The sequence below is a fragment of the Macadamia integrifolia genome, unplaced genomic scaffold (genome assembly GCF_013358625.1).
Source record: "Macadamia integrifolia cultivar HAES 741 unplaced genomic scaffold, SCU_Mint_v3 scaffold2776, whole genome shotgun sequence".
Lineage (NCBI taxonomy): Eukaryota > Viridiplantae > Streptophyta > Magnoliopsida > Proteales > Proteaceae > Macadamia > Macadamia integrifolia.
Window position 1 is genome coordinate 5,378 of NW_024868956.1, and position 12,176 is coordinate 17,553.

At 36.6% G+C, this 12,176-nt stretch overlaps 1 protein-coding gene across 1 annotated transcript; it reads left to right on the forward strand.

The window, feature by feature from the left end:
• The first annotated feature begins 488 nt into the window (after window positions 1–488).
• LOC122067238 lies at window positions 489–7,006 on the forward strand. Its single transcript, XM_042631074.1, has 6 exons — window positions 489–1,016; window positions 1,099–1,323; window positions 1,480–1,722; window positions 2,426–2,578; window positions 6,362–6,459; window positions 6,838–7,006. The coding sequence occupies exons 1-6, from the start codon at window positions 489–491 to the stop codon at window positions 7,004–7,006; spliced, it is 1,416 nt and encodes a 471-aa protein (XP_042487008.1).
• The last annotated feature ends 5,170 nt before the right edge of the window (window positions 7,007–12,176 follow it).

The window sequence follows — 12,176 nt, forward strand, 5'->3', positions numbered from 1 at the left end:
GTGTAAATGACCAATGCTATTGTGAAGGCTATGCATGTTAGTGGGACTTGAAAACTTGATTCGTTAATTATCTAGAGGCTATTTGCTTATGTAATGTAATTATTAATATGATTTATTTGTTTGTTTATATGAAATGATTTATGTTGTTTTTTTGTGTGTTTCAACTTTTAACAAATAGGAAAAATGGAAAGACAAAAAGATAAGTTTTGGCAACATGCTGAGCAACTTGATAGTTCACATTTCAAATGCAAATTTTGTGAAAAACAAGTTTTTGGAGGGGTCACTCGACTCAAGTATCATTTAGCTAAAGTTAGTGGTCATGATGTTGCCTTTTGTGAGAAAGTATTAGATGATGTCCAAGCAGAAGCTCTTCTTGCTATTAATTCTGAATCAAGTAGTAAAAGCGGAAGAGTTGTACTAGTGGTGAGAGTATAGTTGGTTCTTTTCCTTTGACTCCTTTAACTATAACTAGTCAAAGGCAGTCCACAATGGAGGAAATGATCCCTAAGATTGTTAAACCAACTTGGGAGAAATCTCTTCCTGAAATTTTTATTAAAAATAACATTTCTTTCAATGTTGTTCAATCAGATGTTTTCATCAATTTTGTGAAGTGCACAACCTGTTATGGTCCTAGTGTTCCTATTCCAAGTTATGGAACCCTTCGTGGAAGAATAATTCTTGAAGCAAGAAAGGACCTTGAAAAATATGCTGACGAAGTAAAATATTCTTGGAAGCAAACTGGTTGTACAATCATGTCTGATTCATGGACTGACTTGAAGAAGCGGTCTTTTCTTAATGTGATTGCTTATTCCCCGGATGGTGCTCTCTTTTTGAAGTCAGAGGAGTGTTCTCATGTTAGATTGACTGCTTCTTACACATTTGATATTCTTGACAGAGAGATTCAAAGTATTAGCCCAAATTTAGTAGTTCAGCTAATTTTAGACAATGCATCCAATTATTCAAGTGCACTTGATATGCTTACTGGAAAGTATCGTTGGTTGTTTAAGACTCGATGTGTAGCCCATGGTATTAATCTAATGTTGAAGGATATCTATAAAAAGGTTTTTTGGGTTCAATAAATTTTTTATCTTTTTGAAGTCAGAGGAGTGTTCTCATGCTAGATTGACTGCTTCTTACACATTTGATATTCTTGATAGAGAGATTCAAAGTATTAGCCCAAATTTAGTGGTTCATCTAATTTTAGACAATGCATCCAATTATTCAAGTGCACTTGATATGCTTACTGGAAAGTATTGTTGGTTGTTTAAGACTCGATGTGTAGCCCATGGTATTAATCTAATGTTGAAGGATATCTATAAAAAGGTTTTTTGGGTTCAATAAATTTTTTATGAGGTGAAAAGAATTATTGACTACTTGTACAAGTCAATAATTGTCTTAAAGTTGATGAGGAGTTTCACAAACAAGGATCTAAAATATCCTTGCAAAACTAGATTTGCTTCAAACTTTTTAATGCTTCAGTCAATTGTTGAAGTGGAAGAGAAGCTTAGACTCCTAGTTGCATCAGCTGAGTGGAGGAGTCTAAGAAATTCGAGATCTGTTGAAACAGATCGAGTGGTGGATACTATTCAAAGGGAGTCATTTTGGAATGATTCAAAAGAGATTTTGAGATTTATGGAACCATTCATTCGAGTTCTCCGTTTGGTTGATGGTGATGGGGCTACATTAGGGTATTTGTATGAAGCAATGGAAAGAGCAAAAGAGGTATTGGAGAAGCTTTATGAGGAAGACCATCGATATGACCAAATTTTGAGAATCTTTAATAATAGAAGGGATAAAAATATTTTAGGTATCATTCACTATGCAGTTGCTGTTTTCAACCCTACTTATTTTTTTAGTGAAAGATTCAAAAAGATTCCTCAATTGAAAAATGCAACAGATTTCATTGGTGAGATAGTGGTTCCACAAGATGAGAGGAGAGAATATTATGGACAACTGGCAGTATACCACATGAAGTCTACCACTATTTTTACTCCCAGTGCCAAGATGATGATGGAAACTAGTCATCCTTGTAAGTGTAATAATTACTTTCTTTTTAAAATTTTTAGTTTATTGTTTTTTATGTAAAAATTACTTGTCCTTTAAAATTGTATATTTATATATATATATATATATATTGCCAATGACAGAGGTTTGGTGGCATATTCAAGGTGATGTTATTCCTATCTTACAGAAGTATGCCATTCGAATATTGAGCCAACCATGTAGTTCTTCAGCTTGTGAGAGAAATTGGAGTGCCTAGGATACAGCACAAACACAAAAGAGGAATAGATTGTTAGCAACGATGTTAGATGATTTAGTTTACGTGAAAATGAATTCGTTGATGATGGAAAAGAGGGGTGAACTTGAACAGAAAAACATGTTGCCCATTAATCTTGACAATATTAGTGTCAATGATTTTGATCAGAGCATTGAAGACCTTGACAAAGAGCTAAAGAGATTATTGGATGATAGCATTGTTGAGGACTTGCTATTTGGTGCAAGTGCTAGTTTTACTGAGAGCGAGATTCAACCCCAGATAGTATATAATGATGTAGTTGAGTACTTAAGTTATGGTGATGTAATAACTATTGTTATGCTTTTGTGGATGCTTTGCTTTATTTAGAATAGTTTTTCCTTTTAAGCATGGATGATGGAATTAGGTGAGTCATGGATTGAATGATGTGATTTTAGACTATTATGTTCCTACAGGATAATTGGTAGAAGCATTAAAACATACATTTGAAATTGAATTACTGTAACCATTGCTTCCATCATTCAATGACAACTTTTTCCTAGTTTTTTACTATATTGTATTTTTGAACTACAATAATTTTCTCTTTTTAGGTGTACATATCAAGTTAATTACTTAATAAATAAAATATATACAATAAATTATAAAAATAACATCCAAATTTTTTGCCCGACTTTTATTTTTGTAATCGAATAATTTTTGAATCCGAATCCGATTTTTATTTTGTCCGCTTTTTTGACCGAACCCTTAAATTAACCAATCGAATTATTCCGAATAATTCTTTGCCCGAATAATTCCCAAATCCGAATTTGCTAACTATGATCAAGTCAGCATTGACTCTAAATCATATATAGAAACTACTGCTATAAATTAAAGAAATTGAATCGGATGATATATAGAAAATACTTACATGAGTACATTAAATGGTATCCCAAGCTCGCAACACTTCTTTTGCTAGGTAATGAACTTTTAAATGAAGTGGGCATCTCTGAGAGTGCTGCCATGGGTACCCAATTATCAACATCTTTGACCAAGACTAAACCTGGGTATTTCTGTAGTAGATCAAGATCTTGACCTAGAAAAGAATTAAATAAATGAAAGGGAAAAACTAGGGTTTTCATGAACAACCAAAACCTAAGCTAGTTTAAGAACAGTGAAATGATATATATATATATATATATTAGGAAATTTACAGCGCCACCCCTGGAGAATGTCATAATTATAAGACCACTCCCTCTATTTTACCAAATTAGACTCAAACCCCTTACCGTTTGTCACTGTTAAGGAATGCTATGATATGACATTTTTGCCTTTATGAATAAAACACTGATAAGTTACCCATTTTCATTATCCCAAAAATACCCGTCTTTACCAGTTTACCATTTCATTCTCCTTATCTCTTTCTCTTCTTCTCTCCATACCTGCGACCAAGGGTTCATGCGAGTTTTAGATGAGTACTGCTAGTTTCCGTTGCCGACGAATACTTTTCCTTTCTCTCTGGCGAGAAGTGTGCTTCCCATCGCTGCCATCTTAGGCCGCTGGCAAGAATTTTTTTTTTCTTCTATGTTTATCCCCATTTTCTCACTCTGTTACAAGTTATTAAATTTCTCCCTAATTGTTCTCTAGTTTTGTATTTTGGTGATCCTGTTGTGCGTGTCACTTTTATTTCATCTATTTTGGAACTAGTTTTGCACTTATTGAATTTTACCCACCTTCGTTTCCTTTACTTGAGATAGGTCTCTTTTGAAGGACTGAGAAGATGACACATTGGATGAAGGTTCCAAGGGGGGAGATAGAAGCCTTCCACAACAACGCCACAAGTATACTCACAGAGATCTGGACTACTATAGGGGTTAGAGAGGGTTGTGCTGGTCTCGCTCCTGGACTGAATAGAAAGGGCAATGTCTGGTGTGTTAGCCGCCTATGCTCAAAGAAAATAATTACATTCAGAGTAGAGTTTATAATAGAAGACAAACTTAATGGAAGAATTAATAGATTTGAATCTTAGAAAATGTGTGGTAGAACTAAATGAGCTCATAGAAATCATAGGAAACTGAGGAGATTCACGTTTTTCGCCGGAAAACAGCAAAACCTAATGTAAAGTGGCATAAATGATTGTGAGCGTGCAAAATCGAACCAACGAGAGCCAAAGAACACCAAAGATTATCCCCACTTCTTAAATGCATAGAGATGAAGAGAATAGAGTTTCGGCGAGGAGCTACAGAGCGGCTAGGAGAATGAACTTCTTCCTGCAATAGCGAGAAAAACGAACCATGGATGTGAGATTGTTGTAGAAAATTCCCAACCTAAGTCGTCAAGATCTTCAAAAAAGAGAAACCGAGGAGAATTGGCCTAAGAATATGAGATTTCCAGCCAGAAACACGTCTCCCTGAGTCACTTTAGAGAATCCGCTTGAAGAAGTGGGAATCCCCTGGTCGCTGTGCGTTGCCGTCCATCGCTAATGCCACTACTGTTGCTTTGAACGATCGCTGATGGTTGAAATCTCATGATTTGGGAGAACGGTAAATTAAGTCTTGAAATATGGAGCAAATCTATCGATTTGGGTAGGGGTGGCAACCGGTCGGGCCTAATCGGGCTTGATCACTTGGAATCCTTGCACCATGAACGTTTGTTTACTTAAACGGGCCTAACTTTGGGGGACATGGTACGGTTAATAATCGGGCCAGTCGGTCTCGGGCTTTAATCAGGCTACCATAAACAGGCTACCATAAACAGGCCTTAATCAGGCCTTAACCTGGTTATTGACCTGTTTAACTTTAATCGGGCTTTAAACGGGTCCTCTTTAAAATTGTTCCGTTAAATGTGTTTGAAGAGTAATATCAAAAAAATGAGGCAAAGATGGACATACCAATAGTTAAAAGGAATTAAGCCAAAGATGAACAAAGTAACTAAATTACTAAAGTACTAGATCTTTAACCTGCAAAACTCAAATCAATTAAACTATGCTTACATAGCCCAAGTTTAGTAAGTTCAAATTAATTAAATTATGCATAAAAAAGATGAATGTTTATATAATAATTACTACCATATCAATTGGACATATCACATACCATTTGGACTAAATACAAATTGCATTAAAAAATTGAAAAAAATACAAGTAGTATTAAAGGGGTCGGGCTAGGTCGGGCTTAAAGGAGTCAGTTCAAATTGGGCTTGTAAATGTGTCGGGCCGGTCGGGCACCCGTTGGGCTAGGTGGCTAAACCATGTACTACCTATTTATAAATGTGTCAGGCTCGTTTATTAATCGGGCCGGTCTAGGTCGGGTCATAAACGTGTCGGGCTTGGTCGGGCCTATCAGTGCTGGCTTGGCATTGACACCCCTAGATTTGGGTGAAAGAAATAGTAACTTCTTATAAGGGTATTTTAGGTATTTTATATTTAATAAGGGAATTTTCATATTTAAAATAAAATATAATTGCTGATATCAGCATATAAGGTATATTGCTTAAAAATGACTAACAGTAAGAGGTCTGAGTCTAATTTGATGAAAAAGAGGGGTGATCTTATAATTGTGGCATTCTCTTGGCACTATAAATTATATATATATATATATAAAAGTTGATGATATGCTTACCATAAAATTCACCAAAATGAGAGAAGTAAGAATTCGAACTCTAGTTTTTTCACGTTCTTGGTCAGTACTGTGGTCTTCTTCCATCTGATCATGACCTACTTCTTCTGGTTTGCGTATGGTGATCGGGTAAAGATAACTCACCACATCTTTGTGGCCGGAGATTGCAGCGATCATGCTTGGGATGCGATTAAGGCGGTATTTGCTTTTGATCATCACTAGATTCTCATCCTTTTCTACGATGGCCTTGATCACCCGTTCGAAAGCTGAAGGCAAGGAGGGATGATGAGTAAAAAACACTAAAAGCAGAAGAAAACGCTGGACAAGTGAAGACTGCCGCAGCAAGAAATTGGTTCGAGGCCGTCGATGAAATCGAAAAGAATGCCGAAGATATAGAAACAGAGTACAATCAAGGGAGGTGTGTGAATTGCTGGTCACGCTACAAATTGAGCAAGAGATCTGCAGGCCTCAAGCCAAAGGCTAATGGTAGGCTCAACGAACAATTTGTTGTTGCAAGGCAGCCTTCTCTAAAGTCTGCGATAGAGATGCCAATCGAGCCAATCCAGACCCAGCCATCAACTCAACGCATGCTGAAGCAGATACTTGGTTGCATAGGTGAGCCGGAAATTGGCATCATTGGAGTTTATGGTATGGGAAACCACTCTGGCGAAACAAGTAAACAAACACTTCAAAGAAAATTCTTGTTTTGATACTGTAATAATGGTCGCAGTGTCTGCCACTCCCAAGTCCCAACATACAAAGCATCCAAACTAGTATCGGTAAGCGACTCGAATTACCAGAGAACAGTGGGACGGATGCATTATTCGAAGCCCTAAACAAGAATAAATTTATTCTAATTTTGGATGATGTGTGGAGTGAGTTAAAGCTTGAGAATGTTGGAATCCCTCGCCCTCCAAACCACAAATTCTTCTGACTAGTCGAATTCAAGATACTTGCAGTGATATGGGTGCTAGTAAAACCTTAAAAGTGCAGCCCTGAAGTTGAGTCGTGGGAGCTCTTTGTTAAAGTAGCTGGTGTACATGTTGCTGCGGATGACATAAAGGGCTTTGCTGAAGAAATTGTCCGAAGGTGTGAGGGTCTTCCCCTTGCAATTGTCAATGTTGCTCGCACAATGGCAAATCGACATGGAGTTGGGGTGTAGGAGAATGCTATGAGGGAGATAAAACAATCAGCCAAAGATCTTCGAGGTATGACAGAGAAAGTATTTGTTCCTTTGAAATTCAGTTTTGATAGATTAGAGAATGATATGCTTAGAAGTGTATTTCTTTATTGTGCCTGTTTCCCGGAAGATTATGACATAAGGGTAGAAGATGAGATGTTAAATTATTGTGTTGGAGGGGGATTATTAAATAGATTAGGGAGTTTGAAAGCTGCTAGAGATAAAGGTGTGGATCTGATTGCAAGTTTGAAAATTGCTTGCATGTTGAAAGATGGAGAGTATAAAGGTAATGGGAGGATGCATGATATGATGCGAGAATTTGCACTTTGGATTACTTCTTCTGATAGTAGTAGCCCCAAGTTCTTGATGAAGACTGGTGAATCAGTTAAAGAGGCATCAGAGTCTCATGAGTGGGTAGATGCAACTAAGATTTCACTAATACATACAAAAATAGAGAAGTTGCCAGAAAAGATGTGCCGAAATCTAACCACTTTGCTATTGAGGCAGAACAAGATCCTCACTATTATTCCCCCCATCAAATTTCTTGCAACACATGGATAATCTTAGCGTATTTGATCTTTCTGACACAAGGGCATTGGAATATCTCCCAGATTCCTTGTCATGTTTGGTGAATCTTCGGGTGCTAAGGCTGTGGTGTTGTGAAAATTTGAAAGAATTGATGCTCCGACAACTCCAAGTTTTAGATTTGAGTTATTGTCGAATGTTAGAGCAAGAAATCCAGCTAGGATCTGAATGTGTTGGAAGTGTAAATAATTTAAGATACATGAATGTGGAATGGAGCCCAGTTTCCATTCCACTGGGGGCAATTTCTCGTTAGCACAAATTGGAGGAATTGAGATTGTTTGGAGCAAGGAAAATAAAATGGAGGGTGAGTTGTGGTGGTACAGCTGCTGAAGATGAAAAATATTGGAATAAAAAAGGACACCAAATAAGGGATGAGGAGAGAAGTGGTGGTGGTGGGTTGTCTATTACTACTAATGACTGTGACGACAATATTCCCCAGCTTGACCTCTTTAACATCTCTTCCCATTTGGTTGGAAGAAGTCATTATTTCTGATTGGTTCAAATCTTTGGCCAAGAAGATGGATCCTTTTGCGGCTGACACGTTGCAGAGTCATAAAACAAGACTCTCTACATGCTCTCAATGAATCCCAAATTCTATACTACTTACGCATTGAGGATTGCGTGGGTGTGACATGTGTGCCTCCTACTCATGTTGGATATCTTGATATATAGAGAATTGTGAGGACTTGGAGGTGGTGTTGAATGGAACAAAGGAGGAGGAGGAGGAGGAGGAGGAGGAGGAGGAGGTCTGCTACCAAGATTCCATTAAGACATTACATCTAAAAAGATTGCCACTAAATTGCTTTAGTTAAGTAGCAGAGATCTTCATATGGGAATGCAATAGCTTGAAGATGGTCTTCACGAAGGGAATGCCACCCCTCTTCAACAACTTGGACTACATTTCAGTTCGGAACTGCGATGCAATGGAAGTCATATTTTAAGAGGCAGAGGAGGGCAAGGAGTTCAAAGGGCAGAAGAATAATATTAATGTTAATGGCGGAGGAGCCATCGTCATCTCACCCTTCCCAAAACTCAGAAGATTACGTCTAATAGACCTACCTAGACTAGCTGACTTGTGCACCAATCACATCTTGTATTGCCCCGAAGTTTCAGTTTGGAATTGCTTTAACTGTGGGAGGTTAAAGCGGAATCCTGTCCAAATTCGGAACGCAGAATGCTCAATTGTCGTATCCCCGACTACAGGAAAGATTGCAGTACTTCTTGGGAGATGAAATTCAAGCTTCTTAATTTGTAAGTGTCACACATGACAGAGATATCAACTCTGAATGAGTTTTACTTCTTCTTCTTATTTTATTTTTAGTCAACCAATCCATTCATCACATTTGAATTCCAAAACGAAAATGTTGTACCAATTGTTGATGTGATATGTAGTGATGATGAACTGAATTAGGGTATTTGCAATTTAATCCCACAAATAATGATATGCCATGCATGATGGGTGGTATTGTGGTTGTATAGTCATAGCTCATTTTACATAACTCCCAATTTGTCTATAAATTTATTACCAAAAAAAAAAAAAAAACCTTGTCTATAAATTTAATTTTGGAGGGGATCATTGCAACCCTGTGTGGCACTTGTATCAACATAAAGAGGTTAATGAGAACGCACACAGGAGCAATCAATAGGGGTTTTCTCCTTAATATAGTTTTTGACAAGGTGGTAGCAAAATAGAATTGTACGTTGCCAAGCGTATAGTTATTTTGCCCTTTCAATCCTATGTTTGGGTGTAGCGTCATGCAGCCATGAATTCTTCTTTTTCTCTTAAATTTTTTAGTAAGTGGTAGCAAATTAGAGTTGAAAGTTGCCAAGTTTATAGTTATTTCGCCCTTCTGATCCTGTGTTTGGGTGTAGCGATGCCATGCAGTCAGAAACACTTCTTTTACCCTTATTTTGAGTAGGTGGTAGCAAAATATGGCCGTACCTTGCCAAGTTTATAAATTTACTACATGGCCAAATCAGTTAAGTATGTATACCAAGCTTGACAACATGTATGTGATCCCACATTTTTTGCCTTAAACCTTTTTGCCCTTTTCATCATTGGCTTTGGTCACTCTTGATTAAGATCATGCTTGTTGAGGGATGAAAAATATATGATCTAGAATAGGCTCAGGTAGAATTTATTATAATTATCAGAAAATATAAAGCCATATCTTTTTTTACATTAAAAAAAAAAAAAAAAAAAAAAAAAAAAAACCTACCCACCATCCCTATAACCCCTCATTGCAAAAAATTTATAGGAAAAAAAAAAAGATACAATTTTCGAAATTAACCCCATTTAAAGTGTTCAAATAGAGAACCCTTGAGATCGTTTAAAAAAAGGTAGACTTTTTGGCTCTGAAAAATATGTTTAAAGGGTTTCTGCAAAGGTTTCTTTAATTAAGAATATGAGATTGGGTTAATTGAAGTTATTATTTTGTTAAAATTGACAGTGAAATGGAATTGGCACAGTTTGAGAAGCCATTGATATGGGTATAAGCTCACAAAATTCACCTAAATTTACCTTCCTTGATCATGGTATCAAAAATATGGAATCAGATCGGTGAATTAATTGATCATCCCAATATTAGTCGATTCAATATATTAATTCATTTCAAAAAACCTCAGAATTGTTTAGTTTTCAGATCTGAGGGTCAATTTTAAGGTTTTTGAGACCAATTCCAATTGATAAATAAAAATCTAATCCATTTCGATTCTTGATTCTAACTTTTGAAATCTTTGATACATCTTTGGATCAAAGTCTGCTCCGTATAAGTAAAATCCTGGTTTTCTGCATTTCCCAGAAATGTTCAACAAAAACATGTCAAACTAAAGAGATGGATGGTAAAAAAAGTCATATTTTACCAATCCCTTACTAGTTTGCTCGTACGATCACCTGGTCATACGAGTTAGCATCCAACATCAGTCCCATCTTCTGTCATTACAAGGATAAATAAAAGCATATTTAAAAATAACAATGACAGATATTGAATGCTAACTCGTACAATCAAACAACTGAACCGTTTTCATCCTACCACCATCAACATTAAAGTAAAAAGGCCTTTTACCAATCTATCACCATTAATAATAAAATTAAAGTGCCTTAATCAACGGAAAGAAAGGAAAAGACAAAAAACAAAAGGCATTCACCAAGTCCCTTACACCATTAACATTAAAGTAAAAAGATCCTTTACCAATCCATCACCATTAAATTAAAAGCCTTAATTTTAATTTACCAATATAGCTTTGGGTATAATTTTTTTTTTAGGGGATGAGATTATTTAAATTCCAAATGTGATATCACGCATGGAAATAGCATACCTTATCTAAGTGCCTTCAATGAAGCTGTAGAAGTGACCACCACGCCCTATCCTATATATTGGGATGCCTAATTTCACGTTCTCATTAGCTCTCCCATTAATATAGGGATCAATGCAATCATGTAGCGTTCTTTCTTTTATTATTATTATAAGGGTAAGAGATTGCTACCTGATCGTGTAGTCTTTGCACCAGCATAGGAGCCGATGAGAGCTCACACATGATCAACAATAGTTCGTGGATTTCTTAGTTCACTATTTTTGGTGACGGAAAGAAACTATCGCCAAAAACCACATTTCCGTCGCTCATACTATCACCGACAGAACATATATCCGTCGCCATTCTGTCGCTAAAATTGTTTCTGTCGAGCAACTATATTACGTGACGGTTGCAAAATATCCGTCGTTAATGCATTTATATAAGGCGACAGTATAATTTCCGTTGCTAATATACATAATTAGGCGGCAGTGTAATTATCACGTTGCTATTACTTTATCTTAGGCGACAGCGTAATTATCCCGTCGCTATTACTTTATCTTAGGCGACAGCGTAATTATCCCGTCGCTATTACTTTATCTGAGGCGACAGTGTAATTATCCCGTCGCTGCTACTTTATCTTAGGTGACAGTTTTTACCCGTCGTTATTGTATTTATATACAACGACAATACATTTTTTCGTCGTTAGTAATAGTATCTTATGCGACAGATTTCGTAACGTCCGTTGCCAAAAACTGATTTTTTGTATAACAGAAATTGTTTTAAATGTCATTATAAAATTACAATGCCACCCTTAAACTTTGGTCTTTAGATTTTTTGAAATACCAAAGATATCCCTAAAAATTCAAACAATTTCAAATCAGCCCCTACCGTTAGCAGAGCCTATTAAGTGATGAAATGTCTATTAGTTTTTATTTAAAATGCCCCAAACACTCTCATATCTGTCAAACCCAGATTCAGTCTTTGTTGTACAGAATCTTTTTGCTCTTCCGTTGGCATCTAGAGTGAAAAATAACACAGTCATCGGTGGAATTTCTATTAGATTTGGGTCTCATCATAAGTCATCATCATCAAATAAAGCTATTAGTATTAACATCAACCTTCGAGGATCAAGTACTTGTCCCTAAGTTGGTCAAGCACTAACAACCCGAAAATGACATGGACCTCTGAAACTGAAGAGAGGGAGTCTGTCTCTGACATTACCAAGTAGAGAGAGATGTGCCCTTCAGCATTTTTATCCTTGTTTCCTTTTGGG